This window comes from Panonychus citri, unplaced genomic scaffold (assembly GCF_014898815.1).
Source record: "Panonychus citri isolate SS breed McGregor unplaced genomic scaffold, ASM1489881v1 Contig00047, whole genome shotgun sequence".
Taxonomy (NCBI): domain Eukaryota; kingdom Metazoa; phylum Arthropoda; class Arachnida; order Trombidiformes; family Tetranychidae; genus Panonychus; species Panonychus citri.
In genome coordinates this window covers 39097-54786 of record NW_026515452.1, presented here as the reverse complement: position 1 = coordinate 54786, position 15690 = coordinate 39097, and the positions used below count along the sequence as shown (strand labels likewise).

The 15690-nt window shown below is 34.2% G+C and overlaps 2 protein-coding genes across 2 annotated transcripts; one reads left to right on the top strand and one right to left on the bottom strand.

Moving 5' to 3' along the window:
• Positions 1-76: 76 nt before the first annotated feature.
• Positions 77-1658, bottom strand: LOC128398215 (E3 ubiquitin-protein ligase RNF146-A-like). Its single transcript, XM_053359046.1, has 3 exons — positions 1411-1658; positions 1045-1229; positions 77-976 (listed from the first exon to the last, which is right to left on the bottom strand). Exons 1-3 carry the CDS (start codon positions 1546-1548, stop codon positions 541-543), a joined length of 759 nt encoding a protein of 252 aa, XP_053215021.1. The 5' UTR covers positions 1549-1658; the 3' UTR covers positions 77-540.
• A 1573-nt stretch (positions 1659-3231) lies between these two features.
• Positions 3232-14546, top strand: LOC128398211 (otoferlin-like). Its single transcript, XM_053359038.1, is given in 7 exon segments — positions 3232-3656; positions 5622-6759; positions 6762-7339; positions 7403-8585; positions 8588-10656; positions 10979-11079; positions 11166-14546. Coding segments are annotated over 6 exon segments (5244 nt in total). The 5' UTR covers positions 3232-3656; positions 5622-5627; the 3' UTR covers positions 11347-14546.
• Positions 14547-15690: the final 1144 nt, after the last annotated feature.

The following is a 15690-nucleotide window of genomic DNA, read 5'->3' as shown; positions in this document are numbered from 1 at the left end:
TTCTGATAAATCAAAAGTTGATCAAATGTTGTAATCAAATTAAACACCAGTCAATAAGCGTGTTAATCATGATCAATAAATTTAAATTACTTTTTAATGATTGATTATTAATTTTGTTTCTCTCTATATCAACAATCAAGATGAATTCATTGAATTAAAGGTCACAATTAATATAGATTGTTGTTAATAACAAAATAACAAATGATTCTGATTTAAATATATTTACAAAATAAATGAAATCAATGGTTATGTGTTTGAGTGTACAACAATTAACGGTTAATTGTCATGTTAATTGCGCCATATTATGAATTTAAATTCATTACATCCAGGAGACGGCAGTGAATGAGTATGATAATATTAATAGTTTACATTATGATACAGTTAATTAACACAGTTGCAGGTTTAAGTGTTGATGTTGATTAATTAGATGAGGAAAACAATCAATAAATCAATAAAGTTAAACCTAATCAATATTAACACGTACAAAGATGATGGTAAATAAACTCTAATTGTAAACAATCAGTGTGTTTGCTAACTTAATTACCATTCAGGTTCCTCTTTAACTTTAACAATTTCATCACAATTATCGATTATTTCTTCCTTAATTTGATTTAATAACGAAACTGAATCAACCATTGGTAATGGTAAAGAATCAACATCGTCAACTTTTTCCCTTTTGATTGTAATTCCTGAGGGTAGATTTGATTGTGAGTCTTGATCATCTAATAGATTATCATTGTCTGATTGTTGTTCCTGTTGCTGTTGTTGTTGACTGATTGAACTTGTACCTTCACCAGAATCACAATTAGCTAATCGTTTTCGTTTTAATTTCACTTTCAATAATCTCTGAGAAACACCAGCGATTCCTTTGATCTCTTTCCTATCTAGATCAATGCTCCTTTTGATGTGTCTTCGTTTACCAGGAATATCTTTACGAAATTGAATCATTTTCGTGAAATCAATTACATAAGTATTACTGTAGTTGGAAAATTAGAAAACAAGTTAATTGAGTTGACAAATCAATTGCAATTGTAAACAACATACCCAGCAATTAACACTTCACAAATGGGTCTCTTATTTTGATAGGCATTCTCCATGTAGCCATTTGTGATTCTATCAAATAGCCAATAACCATTTCGACCTTGGTAACTCCACTTTGCCGATTTAGCCGATAATTGGATTGATTTTTGCTTCAAATCAGGAGCAATGAATACGGAACTTGGATAAGGCTGAAAGAGAAGACAATTTTGTTAGAAACAACAAAGAAACAAGGAGAGAAAAAAAATGTCACCAATTCTAAAGGGTAAGAATTATAGACATTCTCATCGTTTTGAGGGTAATTAAAAGATTGTCAATTGGCCATCGACATGTTGGAAATGATTGAAATTGATTAACAATCAATTAAATTACCTGACGACAAATGGGACAATTCATATGAGAGGTTGAAGATCCTTTTAGACACAAGTAACAGAAAACATGATTACATCCCAATACTATGGGAATATTTGGTTTACCCAAGCAAACGGGGCAATTGGAAGGATCTGTCATAATTAGGAAACTTAATTATCACAAAAAGAAATGGGAAATTTAATTAATTACAATCAATTAGATTGAGATAATCGGTTCAAGTCTAAAGTGACAAAACAGAAACAACAAAAAAACTGAAAAAAAAGTCTAAACATATGATTGACTTTTACCCGCGAAAATCAAGAATCAGCTGAGAAATTTTCTTTTCTTTCAACAATTAATTAATTTGGAATTAATTAACAAATTTCCATTAAATTACCTCAAATACTTTAACAACCTTCAGTTAATCAGTTTTACAATCGTCTTATTGGTTTAATCGTTGATTTGTTTGATTAAAAGTTAGAAAACACCTTGGATACATAATCATGAATTTCCAGTAATTAATTTCGTTGATTGTTGATAATTAAATTGATTATTTTTCTTTTTTTCACTTCTATTAATCTTAAATAATCCATTGAATTAACTATTCAATGGATTAAGCAATTAACTTTAGAATGTAATTTCCATTTGAAAACAATTGATCAACATTTGTTTTTCTGTAAAGAATCACAATTAGTTGATTGTTCATTGATTGTTAACCAACTCAATCTTATGGTAATTAATGGAATGGGATAAAACAACCAATTAAGATGATATATTTTCCAGCAAAAAAAAATGTCTCCTCATTTTCTTGGATCAGGATTATCATTCGGATCAAATTAATCGTTTAATCTGATGAGATTAAAAGTAGACAAGTCAAAGTGTTTATAATTAGATTGAAACAATTAAGATGGTAAAAAAAGCTACTGGTGATTAGTTTTAATCATTTGATAGGGTTAATGAATTGGCCTTTTTTTTGTATTCGGGATTTTGATTGGTTTCTATTGATTGTCGGGGTTTTTTTTGGAGTTTCGTTTAAATTGTTTCATCTGAATTAACCATTTTTTCATGGCCGATTTAACTTGATTGGTTACAATCAAGAAGATGATGATAAAGATGATGATAAAGGAGGCTATCACCAAATATCGGTCAAGTTAAACTATTTTCGGCCACTATTTTTGGACCAAAGTGACCTCATTTCAACGGAATAACAATCAACCAAGTCTTTGGTTTAAGTTCATTTTCATCTCGTTCGTTGCCGTGTTAACAACAATCAACATCTTATCAACAATTAACAATTTTCTATCTGTTTCTCTGATAACAATCAACTAATTGTCTAAGACAAAAAATGAGTGAATTAAAGTACGACGATCCTGATATGGAAAGATTAAATTTCTTCTCAATAATTGATATTCTCGAATCATTTGATTGGGTTGATTTGGAGTATTAACAACTGACCATTGGTCAACAATCAACTGCGTATCAATGAAGTTAATTCATTCATTAAGTTTCCATGGAAGCAACAAAAACAAAACTTTAACCAATCTGTAAGTAAAACTAACTAATTACAATTAAACAAAATTCTAAATCAATAAATCGTAATTCTCATTCAATTAGATATCAATACCTTTCCAGTTGATCACCAAAAACAACAACAACAATTAACTTCCATGATCCCATTAATTGTTAACCCATCGAATACACAATTATCCTCAAAGAAATACAATTGAATAAAATAAAAATTATTATGATTTAACAAGAAAAGTGAAAAGTTAATTAGTTTATTTCATTGAAAACTTTGCTGATCCACCAACAATTAACTTAATCTCGTCTCTCTTATCATTTCATATGTAACCAGACAGGGTTAATTCAACTGATTCTGGTTCCACCGGATCAACATCATGAAATCAACGAGTGATGGTTAGTTGTTAAATTGTCCAGAAAAGTGAATTAACTTAACTACGAAAACAAAAACTGGTTAATTGTTGAAAGTTCACTTAATGTAACCAGGAACCGGTTCTCTGGTTGCATTGTTACTTGTTCTCAATCTGGTAACATCTCGGGTTCTCAGTGGTTCTTGTATTCACCTTGGTCACTTTTCCATCTTCATTTTGTATTGTAACACCATTAGAATAGTTAATTGTTGTCAAACAATCGCCATTAGTTAATAAATTGTTCTCTAAATTGTCAACTATCTTTTTCAATCTTCGTTCTTTTCAACCAAATGATGTTCATCAAGTGACAACTTACCAACAAGTCAATTCTAAATTGTAAGTAGAAAACGATACATGTTGATTTCTTCATTGTTGATTAATTGTATCTCATCTTAATTGCAACAAATTTAATTGTCTTCATCGACTTAATTGTAATTTGTGAATCACTTCAATGTATCTCATCAGGTGATAATCTTACCTTTACTTTCCTAAGGCGACTTGAAGTCAATACTTTTGGCTGTTTAATATTCATTTAGCTGGATATTCAATGTTTCCTCTTTAAATTTAACTAATTTTCTCATTGATTAACTAATTAAATGATTGGATGTTGGATTATCAATGGTTATTAACGTGACATTAATCGTTTAGAAAAATTAATTGTTCAATTTACACGCAGGTAAACATGAAAATCATTAACCATCACAAAGAAGATGTTGTTTATCATCAATTAACCTTCTCAAATAATATTAGTTATCTTAATGTCTTTAATTGTTGACAGTTAATTATTTCATTGTTTCCATTTGATTGTTTATCATGTTCAACATTTCAGAATTCATCATTCAAAGTAATTCATCAATTCAAAGTAAAGGAAAACCAAATAGTTATTCATCTCAGAGGATGAACATTACGTTACCCACCATCTAGAGAGTGGATTTTTGGTTAAGGCAGAGAGATGAAGATTATCAAACCCACACTGGTGATGGTTCAACCTCCAAACCTAAATTCTGAAAAAAGAATAGAACAAAAAAAGCTCAGAAAAAGTTCCAATTCAATAGAAAGTTGAAACAACAACAATCTCTCTCTCTCTCTAAAAATAAGTTAACCTTTTTTTCAGAATCCGACAAGTTACATGGAGAAAGACTTTGCAAACACCAAGAGATTGTCTTTTTTTGAGTAAACAATCAATTCACCATCATCTTGATTCATTCATTCAGCTAATCAGTGATTAAAAGTGAATTAAGGTGAACATTTGATTGATATTATTCCAAGTGAAAGTGATACAGATTTCTCAACATATTCATACCTGTTTCAGGTATTGACCATCAAACAGGTTATCCTATTAGAGTCCATCTTTTTACCTGTGTACTTTTTGGTAAATCTTGTCCTTTAGTTACTATCCAGTGGCTTATCCTTGATAAACCCCTTAGGCAATTATCGTAATCTATGATTTGGTCTGGAGGAAAAGAGACTTTAACTATCAAATCCACCTTGACTTTAGAGAATCAACTAATTAACTAGATAAAGTTTCATTTTCTTTGATAATTGTTTCGTAATTAACTCTGATACCATTGGAAATATTTTTCATTCAGACTTGTGAAATTTTCGTTTCATTTTATTGGATTAACTTAATTGTTTCTCGATTGTTTCATTTGATTATAAGTTTTTCAATCAGTGATATAAACCAACAATTAACTGCTTCGGTTTTTACCACTGACAATCAATAACTATTCAATTTCCTTGTGTTCAAATCTGCCTAGCAATCGATTAGAGAGGTAAGTTTAATTAACTTACTGATCGTCACAATTTAACTTAGATTTAATGATTTGATCCTCATTAATTTCAACGGTAACCTTGAAAGTTAATTGTCCACTGATAATTTAACTATTAGAATCTGAAACTCATTGGGAAATGTTTGTCAATCAATTCAATGTAATTAAACTAATCATCACATTGGAACAATTAACATTAACAAATTTGAAAGTTAAATTAAATCCCATTAAGAGTAATTAAATTTTCACCAAGATCTTAATTTATTCATATGTCTTCATTTGTTGATCACTGATTAGATCATAATTGTTGAATGTGATAATTTGAATAACTAATCAATGACAATTAACCCACGTATCTTAAACAACCACAATTAACAATCAAGGTGAACATTTTGTCAATTGAAAGTATTAACTTTTTAATTGTTTATCCAATTTCCTTAGAGTAAATTTAATTGCTAAGGAATTGAGCTAATGATCAACCCTGGGGAAGCAGACATTATCTCATCAGTTGGTTAATTAAATTTACAATTAGTTAATCATGTTCGAGGATAAATCATTATTGGCAGAGGAAAATTATGAATCAATCACAACGGGCGCTTCTAATGATGTGGCCATTGATATGGAAAGTAATGTACGAGGGTCAATTGGTCGAGGAAGTATTGTTCAGCCCACTTTCGATACATCGGAGATTGTGACCTTACCTCAGCCGTCATCATCATCAACCGATTCCACTCTGAAACCGATCCGTGAACCCATTTTGGTACGAGAAGCTGTGACTTCAGTTGAATCTCGTTGCTATGGATCACGACCTGAACATTTTGATATTGGAATTCGTGTTATCGAAGCCGCTCAACTTCCTGGACTTGACATTAATCCAATGGTTCGATTGATGGTCGGAGATCGCAAGAAAACAACCACAATTCAGAAATCAACCAATTCACCTTTTTGGGATCAATATTTCGTCATATCGTTCAATCAGCCGCGTTTAGAAATATTTCAAAAAGTTATTACGATTACGGTTTACGATTCAAAGGGACTTTTGAAATCGGACGAGGTCATTGGTCTATTTTCTTGTGACATTGGTACCGTTTTCTGTCAGCCCGGGCACTCGTTCCATAGGAAATGGGCGCTTCTAACTGATCTCGAAACAAATGAGCCTCGAGGCTACTTGAAATTGGACATAAATGTACTGTTCAAAGGTGACAGTTCACCTTTATCGGGAACAATGGACGATGAAGATTCTAAGGAGTCGGGAGAAGACGAAGATGACCTCGAATCAGATAACGTTGGATCTGATGAATCTGATATCGAATCGAATTTACTATTCCCGGTTGGTGTTACCGAACGACAATCCATCAAACTGGTCATCAAAATTTATCGAGCATATGGACTCACTCGAGCCGATTCAACGGTCAAAAAGGCTCTTAATATCATCTCTTCGTCCTCATCAAAGTCACCTTGTGATGCTTATGTCTCGGTTTCGTTTGCGGGCTCAACTGGACGGACTTCGGTCATTAAAAAGTCATCTTCACCCGTTTGGAATCAGCAAATCACTTTTGTCGAAATGTTTCCAACCTTTTTCCAGAACATTAAATTTGAGATTAAAGATGATGAACTTGGAACGGACGGACTTTTGGCCACACATTATCTTCCGTTAAACTACATCTCTAGTGAGGTCAAGATGGTTACCTGCCCACTTTTGGTCCAACTTTTATCAATTTGTACGGAGCAGCTCGAGAAAGTTCAAACTCCGAGAGTAAAACTTTGTCCACTGGTCTGGAAGAAGGTGTCGCTTATATTGGTCGACTTTTGGTCGCAATTACAACAGAATTTGTTGACCTTGTTTCACCTGATTTAGAACGAATGTCCATTCAGAATATTGGTCCTTTCGATGAGACACATTTAGGACCTAAAAAAGAGTTTGCGCTTTTCGGCCTTCTCAATTCAGTCTCACGAATAGAGCAACGATATGCCGATAAACCGATAACCCTTGAATTAAACATGGGCGATCCAGATGATTTGGATGGCGATGGAAAAATAGACGAAGCTGATAAAAAAGCTCGAGCCAAATATCGAGGTGTGACCTTACCCATTAAACCCGCCAAATGTTTCTCAAATAATCGCAAGGAAAACGCTTATCATTTACCCTTGGACACGGTTAAGCCGATCATGTTTCATCGTTTCCATTGGCTCGATGATACCTGGAGGCTTTTCGTTTCCAATAGACTGACCAGAATCGCTCAAAATCTTGTAAGTTAACTTTAATCGCCCAAACTTCAATTTCAACTAATCAATGAATCATTTTCTTTACAGTCAAATGGATTAGCTGATGTGGACGCGTTAACGGTCACTCGTGAAGTCGATGCCGCTTGTCGTCTACTTGGTGTTTTAAGTCAACTACTCGAAAATTGTTCCAGTTTATTGCAATATTTACAATCTTTATCCGATCCACCAGGAATCTCTCGTCTTGACAAGGAGAAAATGTCCAAACAGAGAGATCAAATTCTGTTTATATTAAATGAAACAATGGCCATGAGAGATTCGGTCTCAACGAGTAACATCGTACCAATTGTCCAAGCAGTGTCCCCATGGGTCAATGAAATAAATGAATTAGCATCTTCCCTTCATATTACATTTCCCGATATTTTCCTTTCCATGTTGGTTGAGGGTAAAAGAATAGCTCAAATACGACTTGCGACCAAGGACATTGTCTATTCACCTGAACTCGAAAGTTGTGGTATCCATGCAGCTAAATTTCGAGCAATTTTACTTCGACAAGGTGGCCGACCCAATGGTCATATTCGATCACAGGTCGATATACTTTGTTGGTTTGGTGTCTCTGATAAACTCCCTGACTTGGTCAAGCATTTTCCTTCAGGCTATTCACCTGAGCCCTCTCTTGAATCTCTTAGTAAATCAGATGTTGACCCGCCGACTCATCTTAAATATCCTGAAAGGTCAATCTTTCAATCACGCGCTCATCTTTTCCAGGCTCGATCTCTTATCGGTGCCGATACCTCTGGTCTCTCCGATCCTTATGTCAAATTATACTACGATAAATGTATCTTGGTGTCTAGTGTCAAGGAGAAAACTTTATCACCTTGTTGGGATGAATTAATGATCGGATCTCAAATTAGTCTGATTGGTTCGAGGGAAGATATTAGAGCCGCTAGATTAACCGCTTTGGCTGAAGTTTACGATCGTGATATAATTGGCGATGACGAACTGATTGGTCGAGCCAAAGTCACCTTCGATTATGTCCGTTTCGCTGATGAACCTTATATTTTACCTCGATTAAATTGGTTCGATGTTTGGTTGAACAGTTCGGAAAGTGGTCAACTTTTGATGGCTCTCGAATTGGTTCAAATTAGTGATTCTGATAGTTCAGAAGATTATCCTAGATGTTTACCTGGTGCCGTTCGTCATTCCAACGGTCAAGATATAATCTCAATTCCTCAACAAATTAGACCAACTCTATCAAAGTATAAACTTCAGATCATTTTTGGGGTGTTCGTGACCTGAAACGGGTCAAATTGTTATCAGTTGATAAGCCAAAAGCCGAAGTAGAAGTGGGTGGTTATATTGTTTCTTCCTCTGTGATTCCAAATTGTTCAAAGAATCCAAATTTCCCTTCATTTCGAAAAGAAATTGAACTTCAATTACCTGACCAAGAGTTTTACTGTCCACCTTTGTCCATTCGTGTCGGCGATTGTCGTGCTTTTGGACGGTTCACTTTGGTCGGTACTCATTTGGTCAGATCTTTAGTTAAATATGTTTACAGTAAAGACAAACAAGTTGACATTCACCATTTACCAAAACGTCATATTGTCATTGACCTTGACCATTTAAAGCCCAAAATTGGATCGACTGGTGACCAATTGGACGCAGTCATGGTCTCTAATGGTGGTACCGCTGCTCGAGCGAAAAGAAAACCCGATGAAGAGATTGTGATGATGGAGAAAAAAGTTAACAAAGAATCAGAGGAAGAGGAGATCGATTGGTGGATGAGGTACTTTACCTCGAAAAATGGTAATTCATCGGGTAGAAGAGAGTCACGAAAGTCCATGATTCCATACCATTTGACCCTTCGAGTTTATCCCGAAGAGCTTGAGAAACGTTTCGATGGTCATAGTGCCGATAATAAGTTGACCGCATTCCCCTTAAAACGAGGTAAATTTGACGATGATACAAACGACACCAAAACCATGGGCGTTTTTAAAGGTGCATTTAGATTATACAAAAGTCCATGGAAAAATGGAATTCAACTTCTCGATCATTTGTCCAATAACGATCCCGTTAAGGTGCTTGTTCGAGTTTACATTGTCCGAGCTTACGATGTCATCCCTAGAGATGCAAACGGTAAGGCTGATCTTTACCCGATCCTTAAACTTGGATCGCAAAAGTTTGACGATTCTGATAAATTTGTGCCAAATTGTTTGGATCCTCTTTTCGGACGAGTCTATGAATTTGAGGCCACTTTTCCTCTCGAATCAACATTAACAATCTTATTGAAAGATTATGATTCCTTTTCAACGGACGAACTAATCGGAAAAACAACAATTGACCTTGAAGATAGATATTATTCTGACCATAGGTTTACCTGTGGCCTTCCAAGATCTTATCAAACATCAGGTCCAGGTAAATGGCGGGACTCACTGAAACCAAGCCAAATATTGACCAAATTATGTCGTGACCTTAAGATGAGTCACCTAGTGATTACCAAGAAATATATTCAAATTGGTAAATTAATGTTTACCCGAAAGCAAGAAGATGCTTCAGATTTAACTGAGATTCCCCATGAAGATGAACAGTTATCGTTGGGAGTGTTGAATTCATGGAAAGAGGCCTTTGGCTATTCATTGGTACCCGAACATGTTGAGACTCGATCATTGTATCGACCCGATAAACCGGGAGTTAAACAAGGTAAACTCGAGATGTGGATCGATATGTTTAGATTAAGTGACCCACGACCACCTCCGTTGGACATTGCACCAAGAGCTCCACGATCATATGAACTTCGGGTGGTCATTTGGAATACAAAAGATGTCATTCTTGATGATGATTCATTGGTTTCCGGTGAAAAAATGTCCGACATTTACATCAAGGGCTGGGTAGACGATCCCAAAGCAGCTCAACAGACTGATACTCATTACCGATCGTTGACCGGTGAGGGAAATTTCAATTGGCGATTTGTTTTCCGTTTCGATTTCCTTCCCGCTGAAGGTGTTATCCTAGTTCGCAAGAAAGATTCATTTTTCGCCATGAACTCAACAGATTTAAAGATTCCCTGTAAATTGAATCTTCAGGTTTGGGATTATGATTCATTTTCGGGTGATGATTTTCTCGGTTGTTTACCAATCAATTTAATTGATTTCCCTCGAGGAGCTCGATCGGCAAAAGAATGCACCTTGGACATACTTTCGGACAGTCCAACAATTAGTTCCGTTGATACGAGTAACAACAATCAAATAATTAAAAGTTCACGAATCAACTTATTCAAAGAAAAACGTATCAGAGGTTGGTGGCCTTTCTATGCTAATCTAGCCGACGGAGGAACTGAATTAACTGTAAGTAATTATTACAACATAATTAGAGTCAACTAATTGTTGTCAAAATGAGAAGGGAAAACAATTAATTACTGTTAGTATTGTATTGATATGTTTGTATCGAAGAGTTGACAATCAAATCAATTGAATTAACAATAAATGACAATTTCCCAAGTTTTAGTCTTAAATATAATCCCCACCATGAAACCGTAAACATAAATTGTTGGCAATAATTAAATTGTACATTTGAAGTAACCTCAAAATCTCAACAATCATCATAATCATTATGATCACCATTTATTTCAATGATTAATTAATTGTTATCCATTCACTTTTCCCATAGGGTAAATTGGAGGCTGATTTTGAACTGTTAACCCAAGACGAAGCTGATGCTAATCCGGCTGGATTAGCACGAGATCCACCTCAGCCTTTGGATAAGCCTCAGTAAGTTGAATAATCAGATGAGGCGAATGATCAATTCTGTTAATTGTTCTAATCTTTTCCAATCAATTTTTCTCTAATCAAATTAGACGACCTGATACATCGTTCGCATGGTTCGCTAATCCCTGGAAGTCGTTCCGATACATCATTTGGACTCGACGAAAATGGTTCTTCTTTAAGCTTTTACTTTTCGTTTTCTTATTCTTTTTCTTTTTGATATTTTTCTATTCTCTACCTGGTTACACAGTTAAGAAAATGATTGGAGCTTAATTAACTTCAAATTGCGATTAACTAATTACCTTAAAATCTACTCAAGGTCTTTGATTATGCAATTATCTAACGACAACTCAATCAAAAAGCGCTATTAACAAATTAAAATGAATAAAATACTCAAACAGTTAAGATGAATGATTTTTTCTGTAAAACCCAAAATTAACTAATCGTTAAATGGTTGAGTATAATTTTTGATTTCGCTCCAAAATGTTTTGGTAAAAGTGATCAATATGATGATTAACTAATTGTTACAATTAAGATGAAGATGAAAATGACTTAATTAATAATTAGATTATTATGGTGATGAGGATTCGTATTCAACCGTAATCAAATTTGATTCCACATTCAAATCAGCTGATGACAACTTTCGTGTTTCAGTAAACATTATCAAATTGTGATCTCGAATCAGAGTTAAGCTCTAGACAATTTGATCATAGAATTAAAAAATCTTGTTTAACCAACACAAATCAACTGATTTCAGCTTAAATTGTTGTTTCAACAACCGAAATCATCTTCAATTGATTTCAGAAGTCTTGATCAAAATTCAATCTTGACAATTAACACGATTAACTTTTGGTTTTGACTTTTTCTTCATTTTTCCTATTCCAACTCAATTTGAATCCAAAATCAAAGAATCGGCAATCAACTAATCGGCCTCGGTGAAACAATTTTCACCTCGGAATCAATCTGATCCCAGAATTAGTTGATTACGTTTGGTGAGTCCAAGCCTTAGATGAAGATATTGAGTGAGTGACATGATGACAAGTGATGAAGATGGACACCTTGTAGAAATTAAGTTTAATTATTAATTTTGCTTTCAATTTGCTTCTCAAGTATCAACATAATCCCATAGATGGCTTAACAGTTTGTCTACTAATCCATTTAATTGTCATCAGCTTTGATTTAATGAGCAGCGGTCAACAGGTTACCCAATACAATTATTAATCTTTTTTTTTGTTCAATTTCTTGTAATTACCATTAATCTAATTTTCCATCTTAATCTACAATCAGTTTATATTTAATCGAATGGCTCTAAGAGAATTTGAGTTTCTTGATAAATTTTGGCTTCTTCCGGGTGGAGCTACATTGATACAAGAACTTTTATTGGCTCTGATTCATCGTCGAATCCTGTCAATCAACAGGGTGAAAGTGGAGAAACAAGAAATTATCACCGAAGAGCAATTAGCTCATTGTAATGGATTAGTTGAGAGTCTTGAGCGATTGGGATTATCATTCAGATCATTTATTGATTCGGGTCCCGATGAATGTGAACTTTTACAGAGATTAAAAGAAGTGATCATCCAATATAAATGTTCCATTCGTGTTTGCCATCGACGATTACGTGTTTTATTCAGTCACGAGCCAGCGGAAGATGAAACATCGAAAACACTCTTGATGAAACTGACCAGCGATCCAGCGACGATTCCCTATTATAAATCAATGGCCGTTGAACTGGTTAGACTTTACATTTGTTATATCGAAGTGATCAGAGTGGTAATTCAAACAAACAACCATTACGGTCAACCGATTGGCCTTAACATTTTGGGAATCGAAAGTGTCCTCTCTAAACTTCGCTCGCTACTGGAAACACTTGAAAGAATGACCATCATGCCAACGGACTTACGGTCAAACGAATCGCGTAACTGTGACCCGCTCTATCTTTTACTCAAAAATTTCCATTACATGATAAAAACACTCACTTCGGCTCGAGCCAATCTCTTATTTCCACCACCTCGACAGCCGAAAGCCTTAAACCCACCGAACGATCCACAAGCTTGACCAGCCGATCAACTTTAATCCAGTTGAATCAATTGACCATCAAGACACAATCAAAATCATGACATTCACTTGACTAATTAACATTCATTTTCAACTCCCAATGTTAAATTATCCTAAACAATTGCGCTTCTTTAAATTATTTTCACATTGATTACCTTGTAATTAACTAATCAATTAATCAATGGATACACTTTTTTAAACAATTAAATGTTACCTCCTTTTAGACTTAATCAATTGATTACCAATTAATTCCCATAGATGGCTCATCAATAATCATTGATTGCGATTTTAAATTTTTCTGTTTACATTTTGTTGTTTGTTGTTCACATTTTCAACTTTAACCTCTAATTAATTTTTTTTCTGGACAATTAATTAGTGTCACCAATTGATTAGATTGTCGACAAAACGTTTACATAGTTCAAGTTGAACTTTGATTGGATTAAATTGACAATGGAATCAATGGAAGTTTGTGAGATTGATTTTCTTTCAAAATTCTGGTCAATCCAAGGTTCCAATGTGTTGATGGTTGAACTTTTTCTCGCCATAATTGAACATCGAATTGGATCAATCGAAAGAGCTTTAGAAGATAATTCGAATAATCTGAGTAACAAAGAGGTATGTTTCTATTCTAATGCTAGAATGTCACTGAGAACACTCTCAGAATCGTGTTCAAGTTTATTCCCAGTTCTTGTTAATTGTAGTCCGAAAGAGTTCAAGGATTGTATGAGTGAATATTTTACCGAATATAGTGGATTAGTTCAAATCTTTTTCCTCTCGACAAATTTTCGCATCTACTCATTATCAGAATTACAATTATCGATATCGTTTCATAACTTTACTCTCTTTAATTCAACATATTTACCTGAGAGTAAATTAAAAGCTCTTGATCTCATATCCCATTATATTGTTTTACTCGATTGCGTCGAGAAAATAATCGCTAAATTGCAATCCAATGGTCAACAAATCGGTCTAAATCATAGGCATATCGCTTATATTATCGATGAAATCAGGTCAATTTACGAAGCCGTTAAACAGACATTACCTCAAGATCCATCGGACCCAATGAAACAATCCAATTTGAGCTCATATCATGATCTAATGCGACAATTTAATCATCTCATCGAAGCTGTTGTCGAGGATTATGACCAACACTAACCATAAGTCGATTAATATTGATTATTAATCGACAGCCGAAACTCAAACAGACCAATCGTTCGGACTTTCTCCAGGTCCAAGATTCACTGGACATTACAGTGTAAAAACCTTCCCTTGGATTGAATCTAATTTTGTGTAATTATAATCTGTGATCTCTATTCACTGTTAATTAATCTCATTTCTCTCACTCCAACACTTGAAATTCAAGTCCTCTCATGTAAATGATCATTAAATTACCAATAAACGAATCAATTGATTAAAAATTTTTCTCAATCAAAACCATTTACGAATATAAAGTAAACTAAAAGAACGACAGATGGCGACCTGATCGATTTAATTGTTTTCTTTTTTATCCGAGTGAACAATTTAGTTAACTAATTTAGTTGGTTAATTTCAGTATTTTAAGCCAAGAATTTGTCTCCAACTGTCTCTGAGTCGGTACTGACTCGATTATGATCCGTTCGGGTGAGTAAATATCGGAAATTGGAAAATGAACTGAAATCATTGGCTGATTAACGATCAATTTGAATTAACCGGATTAACTATGAGATGTTGTTAATTTGTCGTCTGATATTTGAAAATTTAACGGTTGCAGTTTGAGATTTTTAAATTTAATCTCATGGTAAATTTTAGCTTTAATCTGATTGTGTATTTATGATCATCATTTGTCACATGTTGACTGTTAATATTTTCAAATCAATTGGTTTTCTTTTGTGATTAATTGTTTACTTTTGGACTAATTATGAGTACATCTAATCAATTAAAGATTATTCAGAGTTGTGAACCTGAACAGCTGAGAGAAATTGCTTTTCTCCACCAATTCTGGGGATTGGGCATTGAAATAGTTCGAGATTTATTTCTCCATATTAATGATCGTCGATTACGTTTTTCCAGTGAATTCATGACCAAACCCGATACACCTCAACATCTTAAAGACTATCTGGTCAGTTTTTGTAGTTCGATATCAGTATTGACCGAATTGTCCTTGAAACTGCCAATGAGACAAGGAGTTGATGCTCATTGTGAGAAATTATTACGAAAAATAATTGAACAATATGAAAGAATTGTAACCATAAGCAGAATTCGCGTTGATTTTTGCAGAATTGCCGATTTTGAAACATCTCGATCGCTAATTAAAAAGTTCGATACCAAACCATCGGAATGGATTTTCAACCAAGCCCTTGTCATGATGACCAAATACTTCACTGATATCGAAATTTTGAAAAAAGTTCTTGGCCCAAACGAAAAGAAAGGAAAAGGTCTACTTGTCAAAGAGCCACTTCAATACATTATCGAAAATCTAACCTCGATTAAAGATGAACTCGAAGAGCGACACAGAACCGAGGCCATGACCGAGTCATTCCTCAATGGTGCCTACTTACTCTTGGAGCGATTCGATCTTCTAAT